The sequence below is a fragment of the Bicyclus anynana genome, chromosome 15 (genome assembly GCF_947172395.1).
Source record: "Bicyclus anynana chromosome 15, ilBicAnyn1.1, whole genome shotgun sequence".
In the NCBI taxonomy this organism is placed as follows: Eukaryota; Metazoa; Arthropoda; class Insecta; order Lepidoptera; family Nymphalidae; genus Bicyclus; species Bicyclus anynana.
Genome location: NC_069097.1, coordinates 1,900,640 through 1,912,504, shown reverse-complemented (window position 1 = coordinate 1,912,504; position 11,865 = coordinate 1,900,640). Strand labels below are relative to the sequence as shown.

Sequence of the window (11,865 nt, the reverse complement as noted above, 5' to 3'; positions counted from 1 at the left end):
CATATTGCCGAGATTTGTGGAACAAGCGGCATGCCATTTATTAAAAAGATTACCACAGGAGACAGTGGCCGAAGTCCCCGTCAAAGTAAGTGCACTTTAGTAGGTAATCGTTTTTATAAACATTGCCCTGGTTTGCATTCAACCTATATAGCGTTGTAGAGTGTTTTGCCCCCATTAATAAGTACATAGACTGTTGATATGCAATATATTTTATTGCTGATTATGATATCATTTTATTTATTAAAAATCTTTGTTTTTAAATAACAATATAATTTAGTAGTCAATTTTTGTTTTTATGATTTGTCATTAATTGGTCATAATTACGTTTCAAAGTTATATTGTAGAACCAATTAGGAGACAAAGTGCTTTGTAATTATTTGCCAACATAAGCTATTCTTTAATTCCAGGGTTGCCACACTTGTGGCTCGAAAGGATGCAACCGGCATGATCCGGAAATGTCTGCAGAGCCATGGACTGGCCTGCATATACATAAACAGTTGGACCAGGCTATAGAAGATGTAAGTTTATATTATTCATGTAGGCAGTAAACCTAAGCATAACCTTGTTGAACCTGCCTTCTGACCTGAACCTAAATCCTAAACCAAGCTTGCTTGAAATTTTCAAATTTTTATTGTGAAGCCAAACTAACCAATTTAGAAATATTCTTTTGATGTCCCAAGTTGTTGATACAGCTATCCCATATTAGAAAGTGCATTGATGTCTCTCTCTGTGGACATTATCATCTCACAGGGACATCTCTCAGGGAGCCACTGGTGGTTGTTGGCAGCACAGAACTGTTGTGTTTGTAAATCACTATTAAAGGTACATGTCCAGCTGTGGATCAATGATCAATGTTGTGATGAATTGACCTAAAAAGCTTTTTGTTGTAAGCACACTGCTCCTCATTAAGAGGAAATTACAGCTTATTGGAAAACCATAATAACTTGTTTCAGGACAAATTGAAATAACTACTATTTATCACAGTTGAAGACTGTTTGAAATGGCAATGAATATTATAAAATTGCTATTTATAACATTTGATATATATTTCATAGATTTAAAAACTGTTTATTTATACTCAGAAGCACAATTATCCACCCATTATACTTGAGGCATATTAAAAAGGGTGGATAATTGTGCCTCTGAGTACAAATACTAGTTGAATCTTTTTTTGTTTTCAGTTTTATAATACAATTTTAGAACAATTTATTAACACATGGTACAGCAAGATAACACTGCAGCCATTCTTTGTTGATGAGTTACGTCATCAACTTAGATATGCTTCTGCCTGTTTGATTAGGCGGGCCCTTAAGGTAACTAAATTATTATTATTATTATCAAAAACTTTTTCCTGATCCTTAATCCCTTTGAGATATAAAAGAAAAACAACCCAACATGCATGGTGGGTTGTTTTTCTTTTATAGATCAACAAAAAAGTCTGAGATGGGATATATTTTTCAAGGGTAAACTATTTGCTTATAAAAAACGTGTTTACATTGATTTTCTTGTGGACGGCCCACTAGTTTATATTATAATTTATTATAATAATCAATGAGGATATCTAACAAGGTGGGAAGATGACATCCACCTAACTCTGGGACCATGCTCAACCAGAGTTGTGGCTGACAGGGTGTATTTGATGCAGTTGGAGGAGGCCTATATCAGGCTCTGAACAGCGGGACATTCTATAAACATTTTAATATATAACTTATACCTAATGCTTGGTTGGAATATTGGGCTATTTTATTTATTTATTTTATACTAGCGGACGCCCGCGACTTCGTCCGTCCTTAGACCTTTTTAATTCAGCCCTTACAGTATTGCTGTAAAAATGGAGTAACTTGTCCTGTTTTCCCAACATTTCCCTTCACTGCTCTGCTCCTATTGATTGTGGCGTAATAAAAATTATATTATAACCTGCCCAGGAGTATGTAGAATAATTTTACAAAGTTTTGTTAAAATCCGTCAAGTAGTTTTTGTTTCTATAACGAACATACAGGCAGACAGACAAAAATTTTACTGATTGCATTTTTGGCATCAGTATCAATCACTAATCACCCCCTGATAGTTATTTTGGAAATATATTTCACGTACAGAATTGACCTCTCTACAGATTTAATATAAGTATAGATTATAATTTCTAGATAAACTACTCGCAGTTTATCTGCTCGCGACTCGTGCCGTGTGCGTTGCGGCACTATTCGGTGTGGTCTAGCGGCGCGCGGCCTGCGCTGCACGTGGCGGCGAGTAACCGCACCGCCGAGTTGCGCTACCTGCGATGTGTCACCGAATCCTTGCTGCCTCATCTGTTGAGGAGTGTGGAGTGCCAGAATACGTGAGTACTGCTAGCTACTAAGAGCCTATGAATTGCTGTTTTTTTTTTTTTTTCTCTTTCCTTTGTCTATCGGAGATCAGTCTCTGGACCATAATCCGATCAAATGACTGCTTAGTATGTCGTTTCGGGCTCTGCACATCCACTGATGTAGCGTCCCTCCAGGAGTGAGTATTTATTACTATACTATGTTGGCCAGTCGTGTCCTTTTCAGGCGGAATTTGCAGTCCCTGACGTCTATATGAATAATTGTTGTGTACTGTAATATGAATAACTTTGTTTCAACTAGATAAAATTATGAGCACTTTTTACCCTTCTGCAGGAAAAGTTTATTCACGGTTATGTTTGTAGAGTTCATGTTTGTAATATGTTTTTCTTTGGCACACTCGTTGTTGTGCTAAGGGTTGATGTGTATGACGACATAAGGAGCATCGGCAATGTAAAATCTTAGCATTTCATGGTTTGTGTCCATTCAACAAGTATGTATCTATCGCACAGCATACTCATAGAAGACTACAGCTAACTCTAGCTATAGAAGGACCAAGGGCGCGGGGCCCGCGTATCCTTAATAAGACTTACGCTTATGTGTTTGTTTGTATTATGAGAAAAGGCTAGGCTTTAATAACGGTTACATACAGTAAGCTTTATTTAGTACTATAGCACTGTTTTCTTGGACTAAACATGTTATGTACTACACATTATAGGAGTGTTTGTTTAGGTAACGCCCCCAGGTACGAAGTGATCAATACTTGACAGAAGCTAATTCCAGGTGCAAAATTCCGTGGTATCTATAAATCTCTCTGTTACACATGTTTCAGAGTGTTCCGCGTGCTGATCAGAGAGATATTCGCGGGCTGGGTGCTGCTGTCGTTGACGGACGTGCTCGCGGACCCCTACATACTGAACACTCTCATAGTGCTGGCCACCGGCGACGAGACCATGGCCAATCTGCCCGCCACGCCCAATTATAAGGTTCTTTTTATGTCCAATTCTGACGTTTTTCCACCAAAACTTGTTTATATTTATGACCGTCAACTAAAGTAATTAGTAAAATGTAATCTACAATCTCACTTCAAACTTCCTTAAAGTTTCCCAAAAAAAAAAAAAACATAATAACACTGCCTATAGAGATTCATTATAGAGTTTAAATTTTCACTTTCAGAAATTACAAAAATCAAAATGCAATCATTTTCTCCTGGGTTAACCTTGCGCCCAGAAGTAGGTCAAGTCACTGTCATATTTATTTAAAGCAAACATTACAATCAGTCGCAATCTGATTCTCTCTCTATTCCAAATTTCAGTTAATTCAGAAGGAGTAACAAACATTCATACTAACAAAATCATTAGTTTTTGCAAATCTCGAGAAACCATTATGTGGGATAAAAAGTAGCCTATGGATTAATATATAATCCAGCGTATTATCTATCTTCGTTTTAAATTTCAGTCAAATGGGTACAGTATTTGCGGCGTTAGAGAGTAACAAAACATCCATACAAACTTTTGCGTTTATAATATTAGTAGGATATGATAAAATCAGCTATCTTAGTATCACAGGCTATAAGTACGCTTACTTTGGGGCTAGATAGTTATGTGTGTATTGTTAAAGTATATTTATTTAAATTGCAAGCAATAAAAACTTTATTCTATACTATTCAGGTAGAATTTCTAGAGAACTTCGTCCGTCAAACGGAGTCCGTATACGGTGCGCGCGCGAAGCTTCTGCGCATAGACCTGGAGCTGCTTCTGAACAACCAGGAACACTTCTATGCACTGCTGCACCACTTGAAGACCACCACCGACATATACCTGCTGCAGTTCTATAAGGATATCAGTGAGTCTCATACAGGCCTTCAGTTTTAACTAAGTAGTCTAACTGTTTTAACTAAGTTAAAATATCAGTGTGTAGACAAAACTAAAAACAGTCGAACTGACAATCTAATCGAAAAATATTTTATATATATAAAAATGAATTGCTGTTCGTTAGTCTCGAGAACTGTTGAACGGATTTGTCTTATCTTGGTCTTCAAATGTTTGCGGAGGTATAGGGAAGGCTTAAAAGGTGAAAAAAATTGGAATAATTGCCCGAAACACCATATTAATAGCAGCGTTTTTCCTGAAATAAAACGCATATTAAATTACTAACCTAAATTCGAAGCTTAATTGATTGAGATAGCACTCGTCCTTTCGCGTGTGTTTCCCTTCTCTTTCTACGTGTCTATATGCCTCTCTTTCGCACATCCCCCTCACTTCACCTACCAGGCAGCTGGTCGAACAATGGTTCGAACATCTAGCTCATTGCGTTGAAAATCAACAGGCAGAAATTACCTTAAGCTTCGAATTTAGGTTAGTAATTTAATATGCGTTTTATTTCAGGAAAAACGCTGCTATTAAATAACTGAACCGTAAATTCGAAGCTTAATTGATTGAGACGTGTTTGTTATCGCCTGGTGGTGAAGAACGTCAATGTGAGAAAGACAGAATTAATTGTATTAATAAAAATAATAATTTGAATCTCAAAAATCATGTAATTTAAAAGTGTAGGTAACATTGGGGTAGCACATGTTTTATAAATACAATTTATTATATTTAATGTGCGAAAATAATAATCTTTTATTAGTAGAATAATTAAACAACAATTAAATACTTCTTCTGATTTGATATACATTAAATCAGAGGGTGGAACAAATAGTAATTATAGTAATAATTACATATTATAAGATATGCCTTACCCAAACATAAGACCACTTTGGGAGCTTTCAACTTTAAATATACTAAAATTTAATTTATAATCATTAATAATCAAGTTATAGGATCAAATAAATTAACAACAGTATCAGACTTGGAAACAGTTGGCCTAGACTGTCGCTTATAAAAATCTATGAAAGTATTTTCAGCTTTCAATTGCATCAGCCAATTGGAAGATCTAGAGACCAAATTTGGAATCACCTGCGGCCGAAAGCTACCAGCAATATTAACAACCACCAAGAGTCGCTAATAATATTAGCCTCTAACAAAATAGAAATAGCCAACCAGCAATTACAGACCGCGAAGCAGGCTGGCTTAACCTCTAATACTAATAAATACTTTATTACATATAGCTAACTGATTTCTATGTATCACAGCGAAATGTAGAATCAGTTTTAGATCACAGAATTATGAAGTCGTTAGAATTTATCAAGTGATCTGAAATCGAAAATGAAAAAAGAAGAGTTAAATCGTGTATTCTTCTGTCATACAAAGGATAAAAGAGAATATTGCGACAGTATGTCTGGATGTTACGAAAGTGTTGTTTAAATCCATTTTACTATTTGCTAAATAAGATACAAGATCGTCCATGTTTCAGTTAGGTGGTTTACTTGCTACCGGTTGTTTGAGAGCAATTAAATTGATTTAAAAACATGTTCACTAAAGTAGGTATGTGAACTTAAAAGGTCAGTTGAATCTGCATTACAGAATGTGGCTACTACAGATGTGTGTAGAACTATAGTATTCTACGATAGTTTGTCAATAAGTATACATATAACTTGCCTTTATTGAAGCTATAGGTACATAAAATAAAACCATTTCTTGGGTTTGTTCTATGTAGGTATATCCGCCCATTCTATCCATGGTGATTATGCAACCTTATAAGTTGTTGTGGGTTAAATGTCGCCAAGATGATTTGAGTAAATCATTTTAATCAAAATTCTTGTTCAGGGGGTTTAAATCCCACTCGTTTTGCCACCCCACACATTTCCGGACTTCTAACGGTATGTTCTGACCCTAAATCTGTTATTAAGTAGTTCTGTTATTGGGAAGTGGAAGGCCCGTTGCCATGTTCACCAATGAGTCAGAGAGTGATATTTCGGATGGTAAACTGAGCCTTTATTGCTCAAGCTTTCAGGTTCCCCTTCCAGAAAAACTTGGTCCCATCGAGGAAACACCAAAAGAAATATGCCAGAAGCTCTATTGAGGTGTACTTAGGACTCTTAGTACCAGACAATGTGGTGGAAATATCTACGCTAATGAGTACTACTAGCAAATAGAAAATGCGTCATGACAAATCACCTGTTTGTCGTTCAAGTTTATCGATATATTGTTGATAACAATATGATATAGTTGGCAACAATATGTGCTGTCTGTCTACAATGCGAAAAGATCGTTCACAGGGTACCCCGAATATCTTGTATATGATTTCTGTACAATGAGGCAACAGGTGTCATTTCACAGTCAATATTTAACTAGCTTGAAAATAAAGACTGATACGTGATACTGCGATCGTCGTTACGCAGGTAAGCAACTGCCGATTTGTTACCGCACTGTAGTAGGACGGTACTGCATCCCTAGAGCTGATAATAGTTTTTTAGGACTTTTAATATTGGCAGCATTTATTTTTGATTGCAAATTAACTAAAAAATTACAGATAATTAAATTAATTATCTGTCTAGCTGTTTGCCCGAGCTAGATCCGATGTGTCTGTAGTCAGGAAATGACTTGGTGGTGTGATGCCAATCGATTAATCTTGTAGTATTGTATGTGCTGGTATGACATGCACTTTTAGTTCAGTCTGTCCCTTGGGACTGCAAAGCTGGCAAAATTTAGACCGGAGACCGATCAGACTTCGGATGCTTTATAAAGTAGTTCTGTTGTCCTTTAAAATGCTTGACACCTAGGTCAAAAAACTGATACTTCTCTGATGGAAGTCATATTTTTTATTAAGCCAAGGGTCTCTCCTTCCAGCACGTGCTCGGATTTGCGGATATATTGAAATCTTGATGATGATGATGCCAGCAGACAATCATCTAGATATACAACGATGCGAATGACTTCCGGCAAGGTCTGAGCGACCCCATTGGTCAAATATCTCCATTTTAAATTAGACGGAGAAAACCACGTTAGGGACTTGCGGATCGCCAATTGGAAGTAAGGTCTATTTTGCATAGCCGATCTCATACTTTCAGAAAATCTGGTATCCGATTATAAGTTATTATAAGTTTGAACTGATCTATGTGAACAAACGTGTTTAGGCCTTTCAAATTGAAAATTGGACGGTAGGAACCATCGCTTTCTGGCACAATGAACATTGTTATCAAAAAACCTTGCTGATGAACCCGCAAGCTTGAGAACACTGTGCGAAATTGGGGTGTTAAGGCACTTAGTACAACAAGAGGAGGCCTATTGAGCTTGCCGCTCGCTTTAGTATTGTCACATCTAGAGGCACCGACGGATGCGCTCTGATGTCTGACTAATCGGCTTTGTCGTACAGTTACTGTAGATCGAAAAGTATTGTAAACATATCCCTGAGGATATTGATAATGACGATGCCTCTGCGGAGGAGCCTTCTGTGCTGGATGTGTATACCAGCAGTACCGTTTGCAGGAAAAGCTCGATTAGAAAACATTAGAAAACGTATCCCTGAGTATATTGATAATAATGACTCCCCTGCGAAGGAGCATTTTGTGTAGGATATGTAGATTGCGTATGCCAGCAAGTACCCTGTGCAGGTATTGTCGACTACAAAACATTGTAAATATATCCCTGAGGATATTGATAATAATGCCTCCCCTGCGGAAGAGCAACCTGTGCTAGATGTGTCGCTTGCGTATTTGAGCAAGTAACCTGTGAAGGGATTGTCCATTACTACACATTGGAAACATATCCCTGAGGATATTGATAATAACGACTCCCCTGCATGGGAGCATTCTGTGCTGGATGTGTAAATTGCGTATTCCAGCAAGTCACCTGTGAAGGCATTGTCGGTTACTACACATTGTAAACATATCCCTGAGGATATTGATAATAATTACTCCCCTGCGGAGGAGCATTCTGTGCTTGATGTGTAGCTTGCGTATTCCAGCAAGTACCCAGTGAAGGGATGTTCGTTACAAAACATACATTCTAAACATATCCCTGAGGATATTGATAACAATGACTTTCCTGTGGAGGAGCATTCTGTGCTTGATGTGTAGCTTACGTATTTCAGCAAGTACCCTATGAAGGGATGACGTACAAATACATTGTACACATATCCCTGAGGATATTGATAATAATTACTCCCCTGCGGAGGAGTATTCTGTGTTGGATGCTTAGTTTGCGCATGCCAGCAATGAAATGCCCTATAAAGGGCAATTGTAAGTGACTGCCCCCTGCGGAGGGCGATTATTAGTTAAGTTTTGCTACATCCAGCTTTAGGAACTGATCTGACAGTTGACGAGTGTTAAGAACTTTCTTAACACCACCAACTTTCATAAAAGCTACGGTAAAAGAATCAGCTTTAAAAAGATTTCAGCATCTACCGTAAAGACGTTTTTATAAGTGGGTCTCGTGTGAATTTCGTTATAGCATTACGTCTCATTTGAATTATCTCAGTTCTATGACCGCATTATAGTTGCAAAAGATCGGATGATACTATACGTAGGTACAATACTATTTAAAAATAATAGGTACAACTACAAACTTTTATAATTAATTTTTTTTTTTTTTTTGATTATAAAAAGAAAAAATAATTGTTTATCATTTAAAGCTTGGAACTGATAGACCTTTAAGTTTGGTTTCTATAGAAAAACAAATGCAGGGATCTTTTGCAATACTACTCGCAGTTATAATCATAAAATAATTCATGACTTACATTATGTAAATCAATACAACATTCATTACAATAATCGTCCCGAAAACACGTCAATTCGTGTACCTATTATTACTTAAGCAAGTAAGTTACCCTTTCGAATGGCACATTTCCATTACCTGTCACAAAAAATGTTCGAAAACTGCATTTACAGAAACGTATTATTTAAACTTGGCGTTTAGAATATATATATATATATATATATATATATATATATTTTTATATGAAATATTTATATTTGAGGGTAGCTACAAAAAATATTTTATAGTTTATCAAACCTATTATCTGATCGTCGAGATCGCTTTGATTTCCTATGACGGCGCTAACGTTTTGGTTAGCGGCACGTCGATTTATTCGACCCACTAGACCTCGAGGAGGTACTCAAGCTGCTTTAATGAGCTACTATCCGATCTGCGAAGAGATTGGTCTGCAGTCGCCTCTCTCGGACCGATTAAGATAAAACAAATAGATTGCTTGCATTATTTTTGATTTGCGAAGTAATAATATAATAATAACCTGCATTTTACGATAGCGACCGCAATTTGCAGAAATGCGTATGCCATCGTTTGACATAATTTCTATTGCAGGGTAGAATTATTATACAAAAGACGTACAAAGGAGAAATCATTAGTGATTGCTCGCACTCTTATAAATTTAATTTAAATAGGCATATAAATATAAACGAACAGTAAAACTGTTAGAGAAAATATAGAAGTTTATAAAAAATAAACACTTACATGAAATACTGTTGGTCACTGCTTCTTCAGGAGAACACAGTACACAATTATATTCAAATTTAAATTTAGAATTTAAATTTATAAATAGGGAAATTTAATGGTTCGTGAACGAACCGTACACAGCGAAAATAAGAACGCCAATGAGCTAGATGTTCGAACCATTGTTCGACCAGCTGCCTGGTAGGTGAAGTGAGGGGGATGTGCGAAAGAGAGGCATATAGACACGTAGAAAGAGAAGGGAAACACACGCGAAAGGACGAGTGCTATCTCAATCAATTAAGCTTCGAATTTACGGTTCAGTTATTTAACAGCCCTTTTTTATATCCCATACAAACGTTTAACAGCCAAGAGTTAGGGGTATGGTAGGGGTAGAGTAGTGTAGAGTAGGGATGGGGAAGAAGTGCACATAAGTTAAAGCAAAGCTTGGCCGGGTCCGCTAGTAATTAGATAAAACTGCACAGATAAAAACTGTGTAGTTAAAAGTAAAACGAGGTCTGTAACTCGCATTATATATTATCAGTTGAAGTTTAGAATTATTTGTTTACTTTGAGAAATCAGTACTAATATTTGTATATTTGTTTAAACTGCAACTACCAGTTGTGTTGTAAACATTATTTTTTGTAAATTACAGCCAGACTGATGTACAGGAAGTGACATAAGTGACATCTGGACGGCTATTCTGTAACGATATTTTGTATAACTCGCAATTGCGAGTTTCGAATTCCCTTCTATAACTCTCTGTCTAACACGATACTATAGAAAGAGAAATATATAGTCGAAACTCGCACTTGAGAGCACTAAAAATTCGTTATAGAAAACAGGTGGGCACCTGTTCTTTGAAATTCGAAGGTCAAAGCTAAACGAAAAAAAAACGAACAACTCATGTATTTATATTCTCCGCGAAAATTCGACGAAATTCTTTTCATGCTAATGGAAAAACATTGACTTCTTTATGTTGGTTTACTTATTATACTTTACTTACTTTATAAGTAAGCTTTTGAAAAGTCAAAATCTCTATTATGGAATGGATTCTATTGCCATTACACTAGAAACATTTTGCGGACAAACGAAAATTATATTTTTGTTTCAGAATCATTCCAGACTCGAATATTAAATCCGGAACTAACTTCAGAGGAGAAGCAGTCTTTATATCAAGAAGCTCGGGAATTGTTCTCTAGGTACATGTCATCAGAGGTACCCCGGGTTGAGCTGCCTGATGCTTTGCTGGCTGAACTAGAAGAGCTGTTAGAGGCAGGCCCTGAGGGTGTTACAAGGTAAAAATATAGTTATAATGAACCTTATTACAAGCTATATAAAGCTTACTATACAGGAGACTAAATAGAAAACCTGTAAGAATGCCTAAATGTTTTGTTTCTACCTATGCTTTTGTTACCTATTTACAGGATGTTGCGTTATATTCTTTAAGGAACATTAATTAAAAATGTCTATGAAACAAGTGTTCTTAACTAAAATTAATATTTTCTGAGTACAAAATATTTCTTTTGTAAATAAATCTTAAATTGTGTCGTGTTATATCGCATCCTTATATTATGACCTAGCGAAACTTATTCATTGATAATATTAACTAATTCATTGATATATCATGAAGTAGCTTACTAGTGAAGTGCAGGGTGCCAGTTGCAATATCTCATCGACATCGACAGTCTTACTACGATTATGTAATTTAAAATGCAAGGATAGCTTTAACTATCCTCGGAATTATTTGAATTACCATTGACCAAACATAAAGTTGATTATACAGTTCGGCTCCTATAGGTGGACTCGTCAACATCATAAAGTTATAGGAAATACTCGGCAACAGTGTAGATAGGTAACAAAAGCATAGGTATAACCAATCATGTAGGCATACTTACGAGATTTCTACATTTCTTGGTACTCTTAAGCAAATTACAAAGATGTTTACAAGCTATTGCTTTCTAGATTGCAGACCAGTCGAGCTTTGTACCAAGCGGCGCGACAGTCGCACTCGGCTTTAGAAAAAATAATGTTGCCCAAATTCTTACACAGTGAAGAGGTTCGTGGTTCACAAAGTAATTTGTTTATTATTTGATTAAAAAATATATGAACGGTTACTACAGCAATTTTATTTTTCAGTTTTACAAATTGTATATAGGGCCTAGGATACCCATCGGATACCAGAAACAGATGACAAAAAGGTGAGACAAATAATT

At 36.3% G+C, this 11,865-nt stretch overlaps 1 protein-coding gene across 1 annotated transcript in view; it reads left to right on the top strand.

Annotated features, from left to right (window-relative positions):
* Window positions 1-11,865, top strand: part of LOC112049706 (sorting nexin-14) — a 49,695-nt gene that overhangs the window by 27,058 nt on the left and 10,772 nt on the right. Inside the window, exons 17-24 of the mRNA XM_024087710.2 lie at window positions 408-518; window positions 1,182-1,313; window positions 2,145-2,335; window positions 3,151-3,304; window positions 3,989-4,163; window positions 10,764-10,947; window positions 11,615-11,708; window positions 11,789-11,850. Coding sequence (XP_023943478.1) covers window positions 408-518; window positions 1,182-1,313; window positions 2,145-2,335; window positions 3,151-3,304; window positions 3,989-4,163; window positions 10,764-10,947; window positions 11,615-11,708; window positions 11,789-11,850 — 1,103 coding nt within the window. The remainder of the gene's footprint in view (window positions 1-407; window positions 519-1,181; window positions 1,314-2,144; window positions 2,336-3,150; window positions 3,305-3,988; window positions 4,164-10,763; window positions 10,948-11,614; window positions 11,709-11,788; window positions 11,851-11,865) is intronic.